General features: G+C 25.2%; 1 protein-coding gene across 5 annotated transcripts in view; it reads right to left on the reverse strand.

Annotated features, from left to right (window-relative positions):
• LOC122857956 (hemicentin-1) overlaps positions 1–24377 on the reverse strand; it is a 62819-nt gene extending 38442 nt beyond the window's left edge. For 3 of the 5 annotated variants that reach the window (XR_006374269.1, XM_044160530.1, XM_044160531.1), the window contains exon 1: positions 23388–24356. Coding sequence is in view for 4 of the 5 variants with exons in the window: in XM_044160530.1 (XP_044016465.1) it covers positions 23388–23457 (70 nt within the window). In the remaining variant the exon portion in view is untranslated. Of the gene's footprint in view, positions 1–23387 lie in introns of all 5 variants that reach the window. The other 2 variants (XM_044160528.1, XM_044160532.1) reach the window with 1 other exon arrangement.
• Positions 24378–26850: the final 2473 nt, after the last annotated feature.

Consider the following 26850-nt stretch of genomic DNA (forward strand, 5'->3'; position numbering starts at 1 on the left):
TATAGTCTTTATTTTACAGAAGCTTGCAAGCTTAAAAAAATCGAGTATGTTATTTTTTTTTATTTTAATTGAAAAAAAAAAAATAGAAAAAAAATGGTGATTATTTGATTAAATGTAGCGTAATACCAGGACAATTGTGCAAAAGTGCCAATGGTCATGGGGTTGTGTTAACAGACATGTCCTTCCACAAAAAAAAAAAAAAAATAAATAAATAAAAATAAATATAAAAAAAAAGTAGTATCGAAGCCATTAAATTTTATTCTCTCGTTGGTTCAAGTTGAGGCAATAGTGTGTGGGGTAAAACCGCTTCAATACAGCAATTTACATTGAATGAATATATGAGACTGATGGACAACATAGCCCAAGGCAATGTACTGTTCTCGAATAGCCAAGCTTTAATAATTTATATATAAAATGAGGCCCACTTAAAAATTCATCTTTTTTTCTTTTTTTTTTCATTTACTCTTTTAACCACCACCAATTCTATCCTATTTACTTTTTTTTTTTTTTTGTTAACATTCTCCCTTGAATAAACTTTACTCTATAAAACTTTAACATATTGCAGGTATATTTGCTTACTTTATTCATCCTATTTTTCAAAACTTTACTTATTTATTCATTCAGTGATGATATATATATCTGTATATCTGTGTATACAAACAGTCACATTTTACTGAAATTCAATCCAATAAGAAAATCACATTGTAAGAAGTTGAAAATGTTATCTTGATTTCATTCAAACGAAACGGATTACAATAAAAAAATGAAAAAAAGAATGGAGCGAGTTAAAAGAAAAGAAGGGAAAATGAATTTTACATTTTTTTTTTTTTTTGTCTTTCAATCTAAAAAGTTAAAAATAAAAAGGTTAAATGAAAAGAAAAGAGGAGAAAAAAAATGTATGGGTGAATGAAAAATAAATGAAAATGGATAAAGTAAAATATATATCTGTCGATATCAAAGTCGTTGTAGCGCACATGAGGTAGAGTGATAGATTGTTGAATTATACAAATTACAAAATGAAATTAGCATATTGCAAGTAAAGAATGAGATCAAGTTATACATGTAATATCCTTAGAATCGAATTGTGAGAAAAGAGGAGATGAGAGTGAGAATAAATGAGGCAGGATATGGGGGGATGATTTTAAAAACAAGGATAGAAAATGTAGGTAAAGGTAAAATGAGAGAAAAAAAAGAAAAAAAAAAAGGTGGTAAAATAGACGTGCCAGAGAGGCCAAAGATAAATGTGTTCATGGACGTTAAAATTGGAAAGTTAGCGAATTTATGGGTGTAAAGCGTGCTAGATAGGCACAAGTCCACCTCTATTCAAACCACCCCAATTTTTCATACCACATATATATATTGCATAAAATAAATATATAGAATTCTAAACAAATCATTTTGTATTTTACTCAAACTATCGACACACGTAAACAAACAATATCCGTAAATAAACAAATGTATAAAATAAAAATTGATAAATAAAAAAAGAAAACAGTAAAAATGATGAATAAAAATAAAAAACATGGGAATGTTGGAGGAAAAAAAAAAAAAAACATTGAATGAGTGAATGTTTAAATGAAAGTCGACATTTGACCATTGACGAATTATTCGTTTGAGAATTGTTGATAAATTTATTGACATTGTTATGAATGTGTTTTTTAAATTTATTTTTGAATTTTGATGGAATATAAAATTTCAAATTTATGTGAAAAATAAATTTATAAATATTTATTTTAGCTATTATTTTTGTAAAGTAAGATAATTTTTGTTGATTTAAAAAATATATTATTATATTCACGGGGTTAATATTAATCAGGCTAGAGTTATGATATTTTGAAGACGTTGGTATAAAGTACAGTTGGATTTAATAGTGTTGAAGATTTATAGTATCTTTTGAAATATGCTATTTTACGGTTACAAGTAACTTCAAGCTTGATAATATATATGTCTTTATATGATTTTCACATGTGTGGTTACTGAAAATTTAACCCTTTTATTTTTTAAAAAAATATAAGATAATATTATTTTTTTTTTTTCCAAGTTAGTGAACTGGAACAAATATATATTTTACCTCGTAAAATTTGTAAATGAGAGTTTAAAGAAAATTTTAAAAATGATATTTATATATTTATCCTTTTTTCTCAACTTGAGTCTACATGTACTTATACAGTTGAAGTGTCTAAAGTGTTTCTGATGATGCTAGAATATTTAAGGTGAAAAAAAAAAATATGAAAAAAGCTAAATATATAAATGTTCTAGTAATGAGTTGAGGTAAATAATTTAAATGCATGTTGAGTTGATGATTTTCTCGGCTGAAATAATATTAAAAGATAAAAAAAAAAAATCTTGTTTGTAACTATTTTCAGCATCATCCAGGTGAAAGAAATGATAAGAAAAATTGTATTTAAAAAAATAAAAAATATATATGAGAAAAAGAAACAAAAAAAAAGCATATAGAATCTATTTTATTCTTCATAACCACAAATAGTTTTACTCTTATTTTTATCTACCAAAGGATAAAATAAAAATAAAACAAAAAAGAAAAAAAAAATAAAAGAAGCAACTTAAAGGGTATACCCGTACAAACAGTGCGCCAAGATTGACACAGACCAAACGTGCGCCATGAGGCGGTTATAATGCCCAAGGCACCGTTGAGCTGAAAGGACATTACTCTTTTTTTTTTATTTTTTATATTTCTTTCGCTTGAAAGGAACCGAAGAATGCCAGCAACGGATCGTCGTCATAGTCGTCAACGTTGACGTTAAAAGGTGAAAAAAGTAAAAATATAAAATATATAAAAACCAATGAAAATGATAAATAAAAATAAAAAATTTATATATAAAATAAGACATTAAAAGAGAAAACAAAAAATACCAATAATAAGTAGTAAATTGTTTTTTTTTTTTTAAATAAAAAATTTATAAATGAATTTTATTTTGACAATTTTCTAATGATAAAAAAAAAATAAGAAAAACTTTAAAGTTAAAAAAAAAATATATTCAAATGTAAATATATGAGATGTCGATAAAAATATTCAAGAATTCAATGCGTCATTGAATCACTTACAAAGAATAGTACTGTCACTATTTTTGCACCTCAAAAAACTGTATAAATAAAATGCATAAAAATAAAATAAATAAATAAAAAAATACGATAAAAACAGTATAGAAAGAGGGAGAGAGAATGGAACAAAAGAATAAAATAAATAAAACTCAGTTGTACAGAGAGTACGTATTCGTAAAACATACGTGAGTTGATGCCAAGAAGAAAAATCGAGACCCATTGTAATGCGAATGAAATTCTTGAAGACTCCTGGTGCACAAGGCTTGGTGGTTAAGTCGTGTGGAAACGAGCACATGGCTGGTGAGATTCAAGCTTGCGCCGCGAGCGCATAGAGTAGCTTTTTTTCGATCTACTTTTTTTTATCAAACAATTTTTATTTTTATCAAAAAAAAATTTCACTCTTTTTCTTATCCCACTCGTATTGTTCCTTCAGGATTTTTTTCCATCCTTATCAAGAGTGATAATCAAGATGAATAAAAAAGAAAAAAATACGACAATGACAATGAGGGTAAATAAAATTGAAAAAAATAAAATAAAAAAATTACTCTTAATAAAATAAAAAAAATAAAAAAAAAAACCATATGGTTTATTTAATTGCCTCGCAGTTGTTATTATTATTTTTCAATATTATATGCAACTGTAAAAGACACATAATCATAAACTTTAAAAACAACTTGCTTCTCAAAGTGAGTGCTTCACTTTGAACTTATTGATGCGTGAATGGCTTCATGTATAGCTTCAGGCTATGATAGTGAAGAGGCAATATAGAAGCCAAGTATTAAAATATACATAAGACACGAGATATTAAGTACGAAATACCTTAGTATTCATTGAACAATTTCTATTCACTTTTTTATACATTTAATTTATATACATATATCTATCTGTATAATTTTTTTTTCATTTATTTCAAATTTAATAATATGATACTTTGTCGTTATAAAATTATCGATAAAATATTATATTACATTCTTTTCAATTATATTATCTCTGTGTTTAATTAATTTTGGATAGCTCAATTTACACTTTATAACTATCACAAAATTGTTAGGTTGTAAGGATTGAGTTTAATTCACCATCATGTATGACTAAAATATATTATAACATATTTTTTATCAAAAAATTTTCAACAAAGAATTTCGGTAATAATTAGCCCTGCATAAAAAAAATTCAATTGTTTAAATAATGTAATTTAAATCTACTTAAAAATTATTGAGAATTAAAAAAAAAAACAGTATAATAATATTAATGTAAAATAATAAATTATTAATTAAAATTTCAGATAATATTAAAATTGAAATATATAATTTTAATTAAAAAAATAAAATAGCAAAACAACATAAATAATTTAATTAAATTGACAACTGATTTTACATTGAAATTATTGTTATTATATTTAGCAACTGGAGAGAATACATATTTTCTCTAGAATTTTCTCGATGGATAAAGAAATTGCCATGATAATGAGCTCATTAAGTAGCTTAATTATAAAGGTTAAAAAGCACTCAAATTGATGAACTGTATTATGTCAAAAATATATATATACGATGCATATAATAGAAGAAAATATATTCAATGAACAAAGTGCCGACAATATATATATGAAAGGTATTAACCATCAAAGGCTTTTATTAAGCTTTTGACTCTCTTTTGTCTAAAGCAAAATGCGTATGTCTATAATATTAAATATATATTAAATTATTATTATCTTTAAATTTTTTTTTACTAAGGTCAGTAAATTACTAGAAATTCCGACATACATTGTAAACCTTACAGATGCTTTTGGGCTTCCTATTTTCAAATGCCATATCACAAGTCAAAGGGCAATCTCTTTCTCTCTCTAAATCCCTGAAAAGGCTCGTAAGCCAACTGACACAGATGAATATATCAAAGACCATATATATATATTTTTTATTCATTTTTTTTTCTATGTAAGTGTATGGCTTTTTTCATATATTTTTTATCATATTTCATATTATTTTCTTCTTCTACTATGGACGTTTGCTTATTGACCAACAGAAAATTCTACAAAAACTCTTTAATCTTTACTTTTTGAATTTTTTTTTTCTTAAAATATACTTTGATTTATTTTCATTTTATATTCTTTGAATTGATTCCTGCTTTTTTAATGATGTCATTCATTTTTTTTTTTTTGTCATACTGAGCGTTAAATTGTTCGTTTTTATTTGAGCTGAAGTTGAAATTTTATAAACAAGATATTTTTATTTTTTTTATTATTTATTCTTTTGTAAATTTACTCTTTCTTATTTATCATTTGAGATATTTTTTATTCAAGATAAATTCTATTCTTTTTTTTTGTGCAGTGAATGCGTACTTGTGTACATATATATATTGAGAATTGTTGAGAGAGTACTTGCAGGAAATGTAGACTTGGATAATATGCAAAAGACGACGTTGGTTTTTTCCGTGTGGTAGTTTGAAGATATCTAGAAATAAGAGAGTGAGAAGATGGGCACAGTAAGAAAAAAATAAAAATAAAAAAAATAAAAAAAGAGGGTAGAATTGATGTATATCCTTGGGCTTACAATGGATTTCGAATAATAAGCTCTGGATCATTGATCTCAGTATTGTACCTTGCAGATTCTTTGAACACAGCACATCGTATCTTGGATGCTTTATTTCATCGACTATATAGGGTTGTATTACTTTTCCTCTATTCTTTTATTTCCATTTTATTTTTATTTTCCCTATTTTTTTATTTAATTTATTTTCTTTTTTTTATTCAATTAATTTTTCTTTTTTTTTTATATGTCATCTTGAATAATTCAATGAACAGAACAAAAAAAACGAAGACAATAATAATTCAATTTCATTGTTCTATAACTACTATGATCATTTGAATTGTGATAGATCAATTCAATTGTTCATTTCACATTGCAAATTGTCAACGTGTGAATATACAAAATTAGATGTAATCATACAAGCCAACAAGTATTACTATTGAGCCTCACTGATACACTGACAATCTGGCTCTGAGCCCAATCAATAATTCAACTCTTCATTCGATAACATTGATAAATTATTATTATATTCAATTTTTAATTTTTTTTTTTTTGTTATTTATACAAATGTGTCAATGCAATTTTGTCAAACAATATAATTTACTGCTTTAACCACAAAATTTGTATACCGTTGTATTTGCAAGTTTTATTCATTACACTGAATACCAATGTGTTATTAATTTTATAAACCAATGTATCATTGAATGAAAAAAAATAATATTATCTGTGTATTGAAAAAAAATTAAATCATTTTATAATCTTCATATTTTTATTGATTAAATTTATTTTTTAAATAATATTTTTCGAAAAACCACTGACACGTATTTTTTTAATGAACAATATCATTTTATAAAAATAAATTATCATTGTTAAATTTATCAAACTTTATGACTCTATGTAATTTTATTAAATTCAATGTTATTTATTTTTTTTTTTTATTTAATTCAAGTTATTTACTTTTCCTAGTTCACTAAGGCCACCCTTCTTTTCAACCGCAATTCTTCATATATATGTGTGCATTTTGTGACTGTCTGACTGGTGGCAAGAGTTTTTATAGGTATGCAGCATTTTGAAAATATTATACAAGTATTATAACAAGTATATATAACAAGTCTAGTGAGCGAGAGTAAGAGTCAGATCGTATCCGTTGGTAATTTATTTGCTCAAAAACCAAAAACTTTTACCGAGCATTCGTAAGATGTATAATGATCGTTACCATATACACTCAAGTAATAACTTGCTCCAAAAGCAGATTGCAAAGTTTTAGCGACAATTTTACTATAAGTAGTAGTATAAAACTATTTAATTTAAAATTTCTTTCTAGCGAAAAAAAAAAAAAAAAATGGTCGTTATTCTTCACAAAATAATGAAAATTAAAAATATTAAAAAAAAAAGAATTGAAATTTTTAATTGTTTGTATGAATTTAATAACGAAAAGTTCTTTTGATGTCATGAATTGTGAGAGAATATGAGTTTTTTTGTGTGAATGAATATATAATATTAAACGATGTGTGTTCATCAGTGATGTTTAAATATACGAGTGACTTAATGGAGACCGACAGAGCAATATGCAAAGGCCCTGGTGACACTAATCCAATGTATCACGTTTCATATATGTACAAGCAACACCGATGCGTGAAGCCGTAACACCATGAAATATACACCTGGGATAACCTCGACATAAACTCACATATTTATGCCCATTGATGCATCACATATCAATAAATATATATCGTGGGAATATTTTTTAATATTATTAATATTGTATAATCAATATATCATCAAACAAAATCGAAAAAAAAATAATAATATTAATAACATTATTTATTAAATTTAATAAATAAATAAATATTCCATTATAATATTAATAGAAAATTATATTCATTTTACTTTCATGGAAACATGATATTTGTATAAATTTAGATGATAAATTTTACCAGCATTAAATAATGATAATTATAAATTATCAGATAATAATTATGGGATGACAAAATATATATTATAATGTCTTTTAAATTATATTTAATAGAAAAATGATGATTTATTTATTTTTTGTTCAAGTAATTAGTGTTGTTAATAATTTAAATTTTAATAGTATTATGAAAAAGCTTATGGTATATTTTAATTAGTTATTTATGTGTACATTGACAATTATTAATATTGATTTGCGGTTTGTTAAATAAGGTAATTTTGATTTTCTATTATTCAATGTATTGGTGGATGATATTTGAATGAAAATTTACAATAAGAGAAATATAGATTTTGATTATGAGAACGAGATAAATGACGATGATGATGTTGTTGATGATAATTATGACGATAGTGTGAGCTGGAAATTTCAAGTGGGAATTTGATTTTCAAATGCTATTTTAGTTTTGAAGGTATAGGAAATGCAGATGTGGTATCACGTGATTTGGCAAAATTCCAATATGAGATTCATGATTTTATTGTGTGTATGTATTTGATTAAAATAAAATAACCAAATACAGAGATAAATAATGATGATGAAAAAGACAAAGAAATAAAAACCATTCTTTTTTCTTTTCGTTTTTTTTTTTTAGATAAAAAAAATATACAAATGTGTGTGAGGTCAGTTACAAAGCATTTCTAGCCGATGTGTCGATTTATTTTGTTAAAAGTTTTTGTTATTTTTTGACTTGGCAATAGTGAAGATTGGATGGAAAAGTAAGTTTGAATTATATATGTACATATGCATTGTAACCATAAATGTATTTGTAATATTTTTAACGCCAGTAAAAATTTTCTATATACTATTTTTTTTACTGTACGAGTCGTTTGACTTGTTAGCTTACAACTCAACTATTGGTTTGGCAAACTTGGTAAGAGAAATCAGCTCAGTGTGAGCAATTTATACAAATCTTTAACTTGTTTACATTGTTGAAAACTTTTGAATTGATGAAAAATAAATTGAATTTTCCTATATTTTTATTTCTCATTTAAATAAATTATTGAATATGAGGTTTTACTATTATTTTTGGTGCCAAATAATTTTTTATAGTTCATATAATATAAACAAGTTAAATTATGAATAAAATAAAAAAATTATTTACTTTGATCTTTTTTGTTTTTTAAATCACAAGTAATATTATTTGTTAATAAAAAGAAAAATTAAATTTATATAATTTAACGAAGTATAACGAAAGCATATGAATAAAAAACAAATAAATTTTATAAAATAATATTGCAATTTCAAGTAAAAATAAATAAATAAATAATAATGTTTAACAGGTGATGTAATGGATAAAATAAAAAGATGATATCATTGTGTTATATTGTAATAATATATATATTGGATGAATAAGCCATGTGGCTTTCTGAAGCGATGACAGGGTTTCTGTGAATCTGTCGTAGGGCGTTTTGGTATATATTCGTCAGAAATGGCGCATCGCCAATTTTGTACCGTGTGGTACTAAAATAGGTGGAGGTCGCGGCGAGACGAATTCCTTGCAACTTAATCTGCACACATACATATACACCATACATGTATATGGATTGGATATACATTGTTCTTGAAGATGAAATCGATTCTTATTTTATTTTTTTTGATTTGGTATGTTCAATCTACAAAACTTAATGACATCTCACAATGTATATACGCTCTAACCCCTCGAGACAAGATATATCTTAAATTTACCAAGACACTGAAAATTTCACAATCTTAATATATACATTTACACATAGATCCTACTTGTGTATATATATTTTTTATCTAACGTTTCACTTTTATAACTGATAATCATACTTGATTGAATTTTCTGATGCATGTCTTTTTCAACAAAATTATAATTTTCTATTATACATTTTACTATATCCAATATGAACAAGTACTCGACATTTTTCGTATACCAAAATCGTTGATTAAATGTCTTTTCAATTGATAAAATTTAATTAAATAACACGAATAAATTAAATATTCATAAAAAAATAAAATATATTTAAATTAAAATTTAACTTGAGAATATTCTCCTTTTTGAAATATATTGCAAATTCTTTAATAAAACTTTTATTATGAAATATTATAATAAATGAAAACTAAAATATTATCATTTTAATCATGTTAATAAAATTACATAAACCGGAAAACGTATATAGTTTTAAAATTTCATATTTATTAATAATGTATTTAAAATATTTTAAACACGCAGCTTGATTATGTTTTTTTATTTTTTAATTTTATCAAATAATTATTTCGTCGTATATATAAAATTATGGAATATTTTAACAGTAAAAATAATATTGAATAGAAAAAATTATTCCCATAAGAATTATATTCGCATAATAAAGATGAAAAAAAAAAAATAAATAATATTTATATGAAATTTTTATTTTTACTACTTTCATAAATTGAAAAAAATAGAATTTTTTTTTTTTTTGCAGATTTCAAGTTTAGCGATCAAATAAATTACGTGTTAGATGAACCGGAAACATGACATATTTTAAAAGCAACATGCAAGCCCGTGACCATAAAGCACGCTTTAATATTTCATGGCGAGTGAACGTTTCTCTATATCTCTCTCGAGAAAATAAAAATAAAAAATATATAACAAAATAAAAAAATTTATGTATATATTCAAAAAAAAAAAAAAAGCAGTAAAAAAATCAAAAAAAAATTTATTAGAATTTGAAATATACTCAGTCAATGATATTAAAATTCAACAGCAAATAAAAATGAAAAAAAAAAATCTCATACAAATAAATCATTAATGACAGTATGACTATTTTTTGGTATATATGTTTGTATAGATATACTCTCTCCTACCACTTGTGTGCATTTCATCTAGTATTTGAACTGAGGGCACATCTCCCAACGATAAAATTGATACAGTACCCGCTCGGTTGGCCAACCAACCATCCAATAAATCGTTTCGATTAACGTTTTCCAAATCGGTTAATATCCGGTCTGTATTGTCTCTTTTTTTTTTTTTTTTATTTTGTTTTTCCATCCACTATTATATATTTTGTTTTTTAATTTTTATTTTCAATTTTTTTTTTGCTTTTGTTGGTTCTAGAATTCGCGAAAGCCACGAATCCCGCAGTATACTGCACAAGCAATAAAATATAAAATAAATATAGGTATATATATATTATATATCACATGAAAACTCGAGAGGGCTTTTTAAGCTTTGTGCCGACCAATCCGATGGACGATAAACATTGCTTTAATTGTTCCCAATGATTCAAGATTTAGAAGAAAAAAAAAATTATTTTTTCCATTTTCGCTCATATATAAATTTAAATACAAAAGAAACAAAAAACTATGTTTAAATATTTTGAACTTTTCATATGAATTATTCAATATGTTGAATAATAATTTTTTTTTTTTAAATAAAATTATTTAAAAAAATTTTGTAATAAATTTTTGTCGGATGATAATAAAAAATTAAATTAAAAATAAACTACTTGCGGTTTTAAATTGGATTTTTTTTTTGAAAATATTATATATAAATAGTAGTAAAATTTTAAAACAAATTGATGACATAAAAATTTTGTATTCTTTTGGTGAAATGCGAATATAACCATGACGTTAAGTAGGGTGTGGGTTAAAAAACAAGGTCGTGTATTATTTTCTTTAGTAGGTGTTTTTTTGTTCTTTTTTATTTTATTTTTTTTATATATATCCACAAGGTAAAAGTCACGTATGGTTTTATATATACACACAGATATATGGTATATTGTTTGTTTAATATATACCTATATGTGTGTTGAAGAAGATTGTAACCCCTTCCCGCCTAAAAATGGAAGAGTGAGAATGCCGGAGGAGGCGGAAGTACGCATGAGAAAACATTGAGCTGACCTCAGATGGAAGTAAACGTGACGTTGCCCGAATAATATACATAAGGGTGAGATACATGTATATATATGTACAAGAAGAAGAAGCCACTGTGGGAACACATTGCCTTCGGGCCAAAATACGCATCAAAACACATCCGGTTTTTATAATAAAATTAATTTATCCTTATAATCTATATATGACTATCTAACCATGTGAAATAAAAATAAAAAACTAAAGTTAATTAATCAACTGGGTATTTAAAAAAAGAAAAATAGTTTTATTTAAATAATAATAATGGGAAATAGATTAAATGGGGAAAAAAAAAATGAATTTGTTCTTATGATTTGTTGACTAATAACACAGTGAAAAAGATCAATTCACGGTCGTTGTTCTTTGACTTGTCGTTTCCATGCACCGCCTCTTTGCTGTCGCTTGTTATTGACGACAATTTTCGGGGCGTTGAGTTCTTCAGTAAGACGAAAGTACAAACGACAAGATAAAGGAGGAGAAAATTGACGAGAAAAGAAAAAGAAAAATATATATATAAAAACAGAAAAAAAAAAAAAAAATAGAAAAATAAAAAATCATAAAAATGAAATAAAATCAGATCGCAATGGAAAACTAGTTGTGATATCAGAAAAAAAATAATATTAAAAATAGAAAAAAAGATTGAGCAATATTGCTGGTGCTTTTATATATAAAAGAACCGATATGCTAGAAAACAAAGGCAACTTTCTTTCAACAAAAGTCTTCACAAATGAAAATGCCAAGTTAAAAGTATTGGTGGTACATGGGTAGTGTGCTAAAGGGTTTTTTTTTTTTTTTATTCTCTTTTTAAATTTTGTATTGAGAAAAAAATTTTCTAATGTATATTGATTTTCAATTTATTTATTTTTTTGAATAGGAAATAATATATATAAGAAAAGAATGAAATTTGATAAATAAAACTAGCAGCTTTTTTTATTCTAAATTTATACCTGTTCAAGTAAAAAAAAAAAAAAAAAAGATAATTTATCTGAAAAAGAAGCTTGACAAATTAATTTCTTTTCCCAACTCTTCTTGATAATGTTATCATTTTTTTTTTTAATTAACACAAAAATCATTATAATTGCAATTAAAACTAGACAAAAAAAAAAAGCTTGATTATGAATTTAAATATCACCAAAGGTATTTTATTCAAAAAATAATTTCAATGATTTTTTAAGTTTTAATTGAATAAAGCTTGTCGTGATCAGAGTCAAAGACCTCTCTCCCCTCCATGATAAAAAATAAAAAATGAATTTTTCAGACATATACAAAAATAATATTAATTTCAATAATTAGTACAAGTCATTGTTTGATTACTGGATATATTTCAAGATAATATAAATCACAAGTATAATAGGAAAAAAAAAAAAAAAAAAAACTTTAAAGTCTGATTTCACAATTGCGTTTTACGAAAACTGATCGTCTATATAGTTTTAGTAGTTCCCATCATCAGTTGTTAAATACATATATATGTATTTTCTAGATCGCGTGAACTGGGCCAATCTAGTAGTATATATAGTATAAACCCCTTGGCTAAACTGTACGTGAGAGCACGTTAATCGGTCGACTTGTTTTTCGAAAAAGAGAGACAGAGACAAGAGGCATAGAGAGTTTCAAATTAATTGAAAATTGTGTTGCACCCAATGCAAACCTATTGTGTTGAGATACAACATAGCGTGAGTATCGTACTTTGTGTATATATATGTGTACTCATAATGCATTAATATATATCAGCCTATTTATATATACCTATATAGATGTGTGTTTGTGTAGGTGTATATATTTGTTTATGGGTATATGAGAGACCCTCGAGGGTATAATACAACCAACACACAGATACTAAACTAAACAACGTGACAGAAAACTCGATAGATCGTGGATTTTGATAAGCCAATGAAGAGAAAATAATATTAAATAATAAAAAAAATGTTCACAATGTTAGCTGGTATCAAAAGAAAACTGTAAAGAATAGTAAAAATAATTTTGCATCACGCATTTGTTTATCATCACGAATGTAAAACAAGTCACGCAAAAAACACAAGAAAAAAAAGGAAATAATTAGTATTTGAAAAGTTTGAAAAATAAAATATATAAAAAAATTTACTGATTTTTTGAAGATGTAAAACTTGACAGTGTCATTTTATTTTTCTCAAAAAAAAATATGCGTTTTGATACAATTCAATAAAAGAAAATAGATAATTTTTTTTTTCCTCTTTTATTGGATTGGGTAAATAAACAGATTGACAGTAAAGTTTCGATACTCGTTTGTGTTGTAAGGTAAGCTATGTGTACAGGTATATATCCAGTTGACTATTATATACACAGTATATATTGTCAAAGTAGTGTAAACATAGTAAAAGCAGCGACAACAAAAACTAAAGATACAGAAAAAAAAAAAACAAAACAAAAAAGAAGGAGAGTCATAGAATCAACGAAACACTGCCAGGAAGAAGAGAGACCGTGTTGAATTATTCACCGGAATAGAATACAATCGGTCCCACGGGATTGTTGATAGTATACCCATACCATAGCCAAGGGTTCATGCCTATGGGAAGATTGAACAAATCACAGCAGATTACGTTAGCCAACTTTCTTATATTATTTTTTTTTTTTGTTTTCTATACTTTGTGTTTCATTCGCAAGTTGAATTGTTAAGTTGTCTTCAAAACATTCATCCACGGACTATTTACCATTTTTTTTTTTTTGCACTCACCCTCTTCTTTTTTTTTTTTTGAGGCAATGGTGAATTTATCAAAATGGTGATTTACCAAATCCCATCATCATCCACCGTACCAATAAATCTTATTTATGTGCGACTATTTCAAGGTACTATTTAACTCACGTGGAAAAATCGTTAAAAGCCTTGACCGTGTATGTGTGTGTGTTCATGTGTGGTAAGCCAAAAGCTAGAGCTTGATTTTCTCTATGGTACTTTCTCTTCATTTTCTCTTATTCACACATATTACTGTCCTCTCATCTACTATCATCCACAAATGGTTTTTGGATTATAATATATAAAGCTTTTTGGAAGCTTTATATGCGATAGGCTCAATGCATACTTAACACTAGTATATGTCTTTGTACATATATATATATATTGATATTATTCAAGTAACCCAACTTAAGTGGATTTTCATACATTAAAATTGACTAATTAATTAATGATCAAGATGTCTCTTTTACACGTTGGCGTGTGCTACGTAATAATTCATAGCTGGTGAACATATAACACTGGGTTTTAGATAACCCCTTGACACCTTACTCAGCTACCTTCCACTACACTTCTTCTTCATCTTCTTCTTGTTCATCTTCTTATACTTTTTTTTACTTAGATGATGCTGTTTCTTCCTCTTGGTTGATTTTTAAGTTACTTCCGTCATCCCCCCGTTGACGTGACCGGCTTTGCGTTATAATAAATGAGCCATCTATAGTCTAATTCACGCTGAGGCACTCTGTGTTGAGCCAACTATCTTTCTCTCTTTTTATTCTTTAGTATTTTTTCTTTTTTTTTTTTTTTCTTTGTCTTTACTCTTGGCTTTATCTTTCTCACTCTGGGTCGCACGAGGGGTTAATTAAATTTCTAGAAAAGTATGCCTGCTAATTGTCCGATTCGTACTAGCCCAGAGAACTGGATGAAAAATGGGGACATGATGAAGTGGGAATAGCTGTTCTGATTTTTTTATAACTATTTTTTTAATGTTGAAAAATCATTAACTAACGTCGAGGCTCATTAATTTTATTTTTATTATCTTTTTTAAAATAAAAAAAATACGACAAATATATAGTTTTATTTTTTTTTTCTCTCATGCAAAGATGTATTGTATTATTATTTTTTTTTTTTTTGTAAGAATTTTAATGAGATTCACGAGTTGTATTTATGAAAATAAAAATTTATCAGGATTTTATGAAGCTTATAATGATAAATTAACAAAAAACATAAACATTGAAATATATTTTTTAAAAATGTTGTAGAATATTAGCTCTAAGTTAAGTATCTTGAAATTGTTCTTCATGTTTAACGAATATCGGTTTTGTTATTTTCCACAAAAACTTTTAAAAGAATTTTACTCATATACCTTTTTAAAAATCTATACGAAATTTTTTTTTTTTCCTTCTCTAAGTTTATCGACATTCTATAATACTCCTTAACTTGTACAGAGAAGAAAAAATAAAAAAATAAATAAACAAATAAATATAATAGCAAAAAATAAATATAAAAAAAAAAAAAATTCCAATGCAATTATTGCAATATTGGCTCGAGGGGGTAGATTTCAATTTTTTTTTATTTTTTCTTTCTAAATCTTTTTTTTTTGTTTAAACTTTTATTTTGTTGAAAGTATATATCTTTTGTTTTCTATAATTTTTTTTTTTAAATTCGTTTCTGCAGATCACTGAGCACGAGGTGACTGAGGGGTGGAAATTAAAAGAGGTGGAAAGGCAACACAGTCATTTTCTCTGGCCAAGCCATTTGGACCAGAGCAACGACCCCGCGTCTTTTTTTTTTACTCACATTTTATTTTGCTACCTTCTTTTGTTTTTTTTTTCCTTCTTTCTATCATCTCCACTCTCTTGATATATATATATATTTGTATATAATTTTTTTTTTTTATAAAGCCTTTTTGTTTAAATTTTTTATATTTTTTTTATTTTTCAGTTTTTCCTACAAACCCCTGCCGCAGGGATGCAAGAGAATGGTGCATCGAGACGCGCTCAGCGGGGCACAACGACACATACATACATAGATTTTATTGCAAATATACTATTGCATGTATATGGGGTGTCTATGTGTCTACGTATGTGTATATGTATATGATATATAAAATGGGGGTGAGAATACTAGTATAGCTGGGCACAGAATTCTTTGCTGCTCTCGAGAATAAAACTCTGCACAGTATTGGATTGACACAATTGACCTGGGGTTTTTTAAAAACTCTTGCTTATTCTCTATTTCTCTCTCTTTCTCTCTACGTATAGACCTTTTTTTTCTATTTTTCAAAATTTTTTACCCATATACTTTGACACTTCAAGTTCTTTTTTTTTGATAAGAAGTTTTTTCATATATTTTCCATACACTGTATGTATAATATTGTTGAAAAAGTTGATTCTACATGAGAAATGAGAAATTCCAACGAAAAAATAGCAGTGAAAAATTATAATAATGTTATTAAAAAATTTTTATGTTAACATAAAATTAACTAATTGAATTTTATCGTTTAATTTTAAATTTTTTTGATGTCAAAAAAAAATATTTTGTTATTATTAAATTATCATATAATTTTTCTCATTCATTTGCAGAAAAAATAATGCTATTTTATTATTTTTATTTGAAAAAAAAAACTAATTACCAAAGTTTCTATGAATAATACTTTTTAACTTGAAAGAAATATATTTAATTTGTGAATTTAATTATTTTACAGACAAGAGAAAAAGACAATATGATAAAAAAAAAATATTAAAATAGAATATCAGGATTAAGATATTATTATTTTTAAAATAATTTTTGAAGTAAATATTTCATGGAAATACTAAATTTAAATTCATATGAAAAATGATTAAAATTTCATCATCATAATAGTATTAGTTTTCATTAAAATTACAAATGTTTTTCTCAGGATAAAGAAACTAATTTATTGAAAATAAAATATATAGATATTCATAACATCAAGTTGTAGTAAAGAAAAAATATGTGACGAGATTTTAATACTAAAACTTTTGAGTGGATAAAACTACAAAGTTTCACTGTGAAAAATATAAAAATATAATTTTAAAGTGCAGCAAGTTTGGTAGAGCAATATGGATAAGCTTGATATGTGCAAATCAAGTTTATTTGATGTTTGTCGTGTACACGCAATATTCCAAATTCAAGATAAAATCAATATGAATATATATCAGAATACTTCTGTCAAATATATATTATATTGATCCTTATCTATTTTCATCAATTTCTCTGTCTCATCCAGCAGCAGCAGCAGCACCACCACTACTACTCGTCGTCGTTTGTCAACCATGAAGAATATTTATTTCAATAATGAGCGCGCACAATGTCGTCGAAAATAATGCGTTGCTATATATCCTTGGAATATTTTATGTACATAAAAAATGAAAATACATATTTATATTTTCTTATTCATGAATTGTTTTGATGCGAGAAATGTTGAACTAGAATATTATTCTATATTGAGCCATCAGAGTGAAAGGCATATAAAAAGTATAAAAAAAAATAAATAAGACATGTATATAAATTCTTCAGAGTGTCTATGCTTCTAAACACAAAAGGCAATGGGCTCCAAAAAAAAATAAAAAAAATAAAAAAACCACATATAACTTCCTGGCGTTGATATATTTCCGCAGGATATCTTATGTGTCTTGCGTGTTTTGGTTTTCGGCCCATTATCACCAATCCACTTTTCTTCATCAAATAATAAAATGGAAACAAAAAAAGCTATTGAATTGAACCACTCCCCTGATTTTATTCCTCATATTTTTTTATCTAATTCAAGCATATGTCAATAGTTTAATATTGGTCCATCATCATAGATAAAAAAGAAGAAAGAAAAACAAGCAGAAATGCAACTAAGGAAAATGATGAAAAATAAAAGAGATGTAGCTTTTATATACCAGTAGAAAATACTTGGGGTCTTCTCAATTCGCGGCAAATTATTTTGGTCACGTGGAATGAGCGTGACTCGAGTGGAATGTCTGGGTACAATTCTATATCCTTATCTGAAATAAGGATGCTGGAATATACGCGCGTTAGAGAATAAATAACTTTTTTTTTTTTTTTTTCATTTTATTTCATTTTGTTTCTTTACTTGAACTGTTTTTTTTCTATTTTTTTAACTAGAATCTTGTAACGAGTGAAAGCGTAGGAACTTTTCTTTTATATACATTTTATTATTTTTTTATTTTAAATTTTTTGACTATTTGTTTTTATGAAGGAATAGTTATTGAGGTAGCAGGTATTTGCTAAAAGACACACCAATGTATAACCAAGTAAGTAGCATGTATGCACTCGTGGCAAATTTTTCTCGGCATATGCAAAATTTGATCATTCCGAAAAACATGAACTGTCTCTGGAAGACGTGCACAAACTCAAAGAATATATATCATCTTCCATTATGCAATATAAAAAAATAAATAACGGAACTTCATAAAGCCACCTTAAAGTGGAACATAAAAGGTGGTGAATAGCAAAAACATAAAATAATAGGCCCACATACACACGCGAAAATAATAAAAGTAAAAAAAAAAAATAATAAAATATAAAAAAGTATATAAAAATGTTGATTAACCCAATCGAGTGAGTAAATGAGGCACCTCAGGGCGAACAATAAAATTGGATTTTCTTCGAGCAATGAATAAAGCAGACGAGACAAAGTGAATCTCAACTTTTTCATCCCAGAATGGGCTACAAAAAAAAAAAAAAAAAAAAATAGACGAATAAATATAAAGACACTAGATCGCAGAGATTTTGCATCGAAAGATTATACTTTTTAAAAAATTTTATTTCTTTTAATATACAAGATAACTTTCTGTCCTAACTTAAAAAAAAGCTAGATAAAAATAAAGGGTGTGTACAGTGAAAAAAAATTTTAAAAAAAATTAATAAAATTGTCACGCAAAAAGTCAGTGAATATGCCGAGAGCTGGGTGGTAGTGCATTGGCCGCAAGGGAGCGCAGTGAATTGGCATGGAATGAAACAAAATAGAATGGCGCCTAGTGTGCTAATGGTAATTTGCATTTGCTGAAAATCGAGGTCGTTTTTGCCCACGGGGCAACCTATTCTACAGTACAACACATAGACCAATATATGCATCATTGAAAATATTTTACTTGACAATAATATTCATGTCAGTGATTTTTTTTTTTACAATTTTATACTGACTGATTTTGCAACTGTAAAAATTCTTAAAATACTCATATGATGCTTTAGATTACCCCTGAGAGATCGTGACTTTTTTAAAAAATTTAAAAAACCCAATAATCATCAAATAATTTATAAAAAAAAAATAAGCCATAATAATCCCACGAGTAATGAAAAAAGTTATTGACATTTCAAAAGATAAATCTGACTCTATCAAACTTTTTTTTTTTTTTTTTTTAAATAATTTTTATTATTATTTAATTTAATATCTTTATAATATCTTTTGTTTGAAAACTGTCAAGAGAATAATGCTGTGTCACATCATATATATATTTTATTTTTTTTTTTATATAATTTTTTTATTTTGTTATGAGTTTGTTTTTTATCTTGAAATACTTTTTATCTTGTATAATAGAAAAATAAGATAATATAAAAATAAAAAAATAGTTTAGTTGTTGGAGTAATGAGTCTCGGAACTTAATCCAAACTATGGTAACCGGGTTGTAGTCACTAGTTTGGCTTCAACAATGGCGTTACATAGGATAGGTGTAGTGCCTCTAGCGTTCAGAGAATTGAGTTCGTGCCTTGAGTCTTCAAACCACCGCTCAACACTATAGTATTCTTGTTGTAAGAGCAATTGTCTTTTGTGTGCTTGTTCTATTTTACACCTCTCTTTTTTTATATACAATTTTGTATATATAAATTCTCGTTTTATCCTTTTTCATGGCTTTACAATGTCAATCAGAATTTAAATACCACAACTTTGCAATTAATTTAATGTTGGAAAATTAAAATGAGAATTTAACTTTTTTATAAAAATTCAATAGTATTTTAATGACTGTTGATCAAGTTATCGACATCAATTGATTGAGCTAAAATTAACGTAACATTTGTGGTAATTTATATTTTAGTTTATCCATTCTATTTGAAGAAAATTAATTAAATAGATAATTTTATTTAAATAGCAGTTGTAAGATATTGAATATATCAACTTAAAAATTTATATTTATTTTAAATCAAACAATCGAAAATAAAATTTTCAAATAAATTGTTCGATATTGTGTCGAATTTTTTTCATTTTTACAATTTTATTTTAAAAAGTGGTTCGTGAAATATTGATGGAATTTGATTTCTTTTTTTTTTTTTTTTCACGTATTGATATTAAAAGAATTTAGGTCAGTGAATTTTTTCATTTTTTTTATTTTATTGTTGTTGTTTTTTTTTTTTTCAACTTTTATTTTGGTGGTGAATTTAATGTGATTGCCGGAGACGATTGCTTTTGATTTAATTATCCAATATCAATTGCAATTTATGATTTCATACATGGTGAAAAAAAAAAAAATTGTATAAATTAAAAATTAAAATTAAATCCTCGGTACTTTTGTGCCTGCAGTGACATGATTATTTTATTCGAAAAATCTGTCACCATAAAATTAGACTACTAGCGTCACACAAGAGTTCAGACATGGCGTACGTCATCCGTGAAACGCGTGGGAATTGTTCTCCAAAGTGTAGACCGAAACACACACATAAAAAAAAAAAACCAAAAAGAATTTAAAAATAAAAAAAAAACAAAACAAACTAACAAAAAAAAAAAAAAAATCATTTGAGTTTTCCAACATATAATGGAATTGTCGAGTAAAAAAAGTAAAAAAAAAAAAGACAAAATTTTTACTCTGCAACTTTTTATATAATGAAAAGCTCTTGTCGGAATGCAAAAAAAAAAAATTAAAATAACAATTAATTGATACTCAAAAAAAAAAAAAAAAAAGTATGAAATATTAGTTTCATATATTTAATTTTGATATTAAAATTTTCAATTAACTTGTTAAAAATTAATTGAATATATTTTTAATTTGAACATAATTTAAAAAAAAAAAATAATAATATTATAATATTTTAAATTTACGCAATTATATTCGAAAGCAATGACTCTATACAGTTTCATTTTATTATGCAGGTGTGCATGGGAAAATATCATGAACTTAGAATAAAAAAAAAAAATGGAATGTCTATATATATGTTCACCGCGTTGTGGAAAAATAATTGCATCGATGGTCCACAAACGCGTTGGAATAATAAGCGCACACAGGGATTATTCGTTCGCATTTTATTCCCAAGTGAACTATTTCTGTTCTCGGCACTTGGGACGATATATAGTTGCATACACTATTTTGCGACCCTTTTGACTTCAAACCTCGTTGAATAGACGCGAAAAAAAAAAACATAAAAATAATAAAAAAAGAAGACAGTGTATGTTTTTGATTATTATTATCGTGTGAATCAGCGAAGTAATTATTTCCGTCTGTGGTAAATGTTTCCTGTGTTATATACATATATTCCTACAATTTTTTTAGATATATATTTAAATAATATGCTTTAATTTATTTAATAAATAATTATTAATATTATTTTATAAAACTTTAAAAAATTTCAATTAACATTATCTCCAAATTTTTCTACTCAAATATAATCTTGCTGAAATTAAAACAAAAAAAAAAACATATTAATTTCAACTTTCTCAAGTGAGATTGATAAGAGGAGTTTAATGACTTGTGACCCAAGTACAATTTTATTATACTAGCAACTTTGTTTACTATTCTATTCATTTTTTTTTTTTTACCTTTTTTTTCTTTTTTAACTTGAAAAAATAATAGAAAACACCTGAAAAGTCTTGAAAAATTTTTTTCATTTATTTTTTTTCATTGTTTACTTTTATATTATTTTTACAAACCAAAAAAACAAACATAATAATAATAATTTATTTAATAAAAAAGAAAATTAATTAATTTTTTTTTTTATATATAAAAAGAAAGAAAAGAAAAAATAAAAAAAAAAATGATAACTTTTAAAAACTCATGTATAAATTTTACGTTCTTTTCATCTGTCGTCTTTTCTTGAACAGTCATAATTTTTTTTTTTTTTTTTAAAAGGTTATAATTCTTGAATCTGTCTATTTTCCGGACTGTCAAAAGAAAAATGAATTTTCCGGTTGGATTCATTTTCTTTTATTGTCATTCAAGTGAACAAAAAAAGTATGATAATATTAAAATGACTGTGAAAAATGTAAAAATAATAAAATAATATTGAATAAAGATTAAATGATAATTATGATAATTATTTTTAAATTATAATTTCTATATTAAATATTAGATTTAAATATATATACGCGAGTTGAAGCGATTATTAACACTGATTTATTTGATGTTCATTTTGGAGTGAGGTGGGAGAATTGTGGTAGGTCGAAATATATGTTTACGATATGTCGGTTAAATAAATATTAAAAGCACCTGTTTGGTAATTATAACTCGAATTACAAACACATGACTTGGCAATAGAAGCTTGGATTTTAATCGTATATCTATAATATATTTATTACCAAATAGAGCATTTTTTTAATATTTCGAAATTTTATTTTCTATTTTACTTTCTCAATTTTATTCTTCGTCATATTATATTCACGAATTTTTGTTTTAATATTCTCTTATTCAGATCATCATCATCTAAAAATTGCAACTGTCTGCTTTTAAAAATAAGCTGCTCTCAAAAATCTAAATATATAATTCACACAAAACTCATGCATACACGAATAGATTTGTAAATATTATTTTGAATTTACTGATTATTATTTATTATTATAAATATTTTGATGAAAATATATTCATAATAAATAATACATTTGTTTATAAATTTTAAATGGAATTATTGCAATGAAATAACAGTTAAATAAATATTTTTAATACAATATTACTCAGTAAAATTAATAATTTAATTTTTCAATATTTTTCATTAGCTTTATTTTAATTTTTAATTTTTTTTTGTAATAAAAATATAAATGATTAAGTGTTTTGTAAATTTATATTTTTAATAGAGTAAGATTAGTCAGTCCATTTAATAATTTGTTTTTAAATATTTAATAAATCTTTATGTATTTTATTTGAATTTTAAAAATAAACTGTATTTTTTATTTATAAGTTTTTATTGAAAATTAAAGCTCAAGGTATTTAATTTTTTTTAGAGAAAAAAAAAGGGAATGTTTGCAGTATTTTTTTTAATCTTTAACAGAGCAAGATTATTCAGTACATTTAATGTAATTTTATATTTCTTATTAACTCACCGTTGACGAGAATTCCAAAGAGGATTTGTGATGAAAGAACTAGATAAATAGCTGATGAGACTGCCATCATTGGTTCTCCAAAATGATGAGTAATATTACTCGTGAAATTTTATATATTTTACCGGTAAATGATATTAGAGAAAAAAATATACTAAAATTTTATAAAAAAAAAGAAAAAGTAACTTATATTTTTTCTCAAAGAAAAGTACAATTTAATCGCCGTGTGCAAGCCAGGATTGAGATCAAAGTGGTCTATTGGTATGATACTCGTAAAACATTTCGGATTTAAAAAAAAAAAAAAAATTTCTTAAGAAGGATTTTCTTCTCTGTCGAATAAAGTAATAAATATATTTGAGACAAAACTCTCAAGACTACTATTATTATACTTTTATCCACTTTTTTCGTAAAACTTAATTATAATCTCACAATTCACACATAAAAACTTGCATTTTTAATCTCAAGTTTAAATAAACCACTAATTTAATCACTTGATCTTTCATAAACTCACAATTATTGTTTTAATTCAAAAAAATAAAATAAATAAATTCATCATACACATCAACAACTGTCTCGAAAAATAAATAAATGATACATAAAATTTTTCACAATTTTTTTGTTTTAAATAAATAATTAGTTTATTCATTCATCACTTTGCCAACGTTTTTTTTTATAATTCCTCAAAAATGTCAAAACTCATGGTAAAAAATAAATGAAAAAATAAAATATAAAAAAACAATAAAAACAAATGAAAAAAAATTGAATAATAAAAAACTTTTTTGGATGAAAAACAAGAAAGATAAATAAAAATTTAATTAACAAAATAATAAAATAATTTTTGTGTGTTATTTTTTAAAAATGTTGTTTATCACTGTGTTGATGTTGTTATTTGTCAATTTGGATAAATAATAACGCGACCGAACGGGATATAAACCCGCGGGCGACTGACTGACAAAACGGATGTTGTATGTGCGCCTGCCTACCCAAAACTGTGTGGCACTTGGTGAATCTGCCGGCGCGCACCTGTCGTATACATGGGTCGGTGCGCATGTCTTCGATGAGGCAATATATGCAATTTAAATATATATATATTCAACAATATAAACCTTCACATATATAGGTTACTAATATTTATATATAAATACAATACATGGACTGCCACACCACTATGCTTTTCTACTGGGTTCGCAGGTGGATGAAACCTTTCTCATAATATGGCAAAGTCAAAAACCGACCTACAATATAACAACACTAGGGTGTATAACATCCAATTAATTGTGAATTAAAACAATTTCAAATACCCTGATTATTTCACACTCAAAATATATTTAAAAACAAATTAAACAAAAATTGAAATAAAAAAATTTACATAATAAAATTTACATATCAAAAATATTTAAATGAAATTTTTTAAATATATATATTTCTTTTTTTTTTTTTTGAAAATTTATATAAATTTTAATATTTTAATCTATTTATAATTTAAATTAAAATTTTTTCAATTGAAAATAAAAATGTTACCACGAATTTTATTTTTCATTTTTTTTGATATTTAAAAAATTCTAGATAAATGTATATTTTTTTTTTTTAATATTTAAAATTAGAGTAATATAAAAAATGGGGAAAATTAATGAAAAAAAATCAGGTTGAAAAATAGGGGAATGAAATAACTACGTTGTTAACGGATGATTTCGAGTGGTATAGGGGAGAAAATTCTCGGGCAATGGATTCACAGTGGAACGTGTCCGCTCAGGTGATTTCTGTTACGTATAATATGTACACAATGTGAATGTATATATACATACATATACTAGACAAGTAAATCTGTGTATTTCTGCCAGTTGAATTTATCAACAACTTTGCATCACTCGAACCAACCCCAATACAATCACTATTTTACATTTATCTATATATATTTTGCCTCATTTTACTGTTAACCAAGCCACAGTATGTACCAATCGAATAATCCCGAAATTTTCAGTACAAAATGCTTGTATAATATACAATTTTCATGGTTATGACTATTGTGACAATCATATATTGATTATACAAATATTACAATAACTAAACAATTGAAAACATTGCTTTTGTGTGTAATTTGATTTATTTTCAATATTACAATTATTTATTACGGGGTTATGAGTAAAAAAATAATTAAAACTTTTACTTTACTATAAAAGGACATTTTTTCGTTAATAAAGATAATATATATATTTTTTTTTAAATTGAAATGACAGTGATTATAATAAATTAATTTTAAAACGAATAGATTTTTTTTTCTGTGATTTATAAATATATGACAATAACATTTATTTTGTCGGGGGATTTTTTTTCTAGTATTTTTTTTTTTAATCGATTATTTGATTACTGAAATTGAGTGAAATGAACGTTTTTAATATTGAAGATAATTAAACGAAATTGGAAAGATTATTGGACATGATTTTCAATGGCTAGACACGATGTTTATTTATAGTTAAATAATTGATTTTTTTTTTTTTTTTCACAAAAGTATAATTACTTTAATTTTCATTAAAAGTATTAATCTTAAATGTTAAATTTATTTTGATAATATTTGAATGTTATTTTTTGTTATTATTGAATAGATATTTTGAGAAATTATTTTAATATTCAGATGAACTTTTGATTGTTTTAAAAACTATATTATGTTTATTTTTCTATAATCGATATGTCATGTCTGGGAATTTTTTTAGAATAGTTATAATAATTATAATTAAGTTAAATTCAAAAATAAAATTATTATCTTCTATTTTCGTATAATTAAATTTATAGATAAATATTTTTATCACAAATAGACAGATAAAAACTTCACTGAGAGAAATTTTAACTAAAAATTAAAATCATGGTCGAATAGAAATTACTATAGTACTTTGTAATTTTTGTTTTAATTCTGGGACTGGCCGCGAGAGTCGGAATTCTACAATAAAATTATGTAAAATGTGTAAAATGTCAAAAAATTGTTGGGTTACTTCAAGCCTCTATACATCGTTATCTATTGCAGATGGACATGGGGTTGAGTGAAGTTTATTATTGAAAATTCAATTCTAAACAATTTATAAAGAATTACTTTTTTTGATTAATCTCTTAGATAATGAGTTATGAGTTAATTAAAATAAAGACATACATGTTTTGTGAAAACAATAAAAATTATTATATGGTTGAATAAAAAATACTGCACAATTTAATAAATAGTCTTATATATATAATAAAAATTATCATGTAGACATATAAAAGTTAGCATAGACTTAAATATTTTTTACTATATAGCTTTGTAAAAATTCTGTTTGTGAGACGAAATAACACAAAGATGGCCGACCGATTGAACAAATGATTAAACTGTCATGTAATTTCAAGCATTTCTACAGCCTTATCTGTTGAAGCTAGGTATGGGGTTAAGCGAGGTTTATTGTTGGTTATTTATTTCTAAACAATTTATCAAGAATAACTT

The sequence above is a fragment of the Aphidius gifuensis genome, linkage group LG5 (genome assembly GCF_014905175.1).
Source record: "Aphidius gifuensis isolate YNYX2018 linkage group LG5, ASM1490517v1, whole genome shotgun sequence".
Taxonomy (NCBI): Eukaryota; Metazoa; Arthropoda; class Insecta; order Hymenoptera; family Braconidae; genus Aphidius; species Aphidius gifuensis.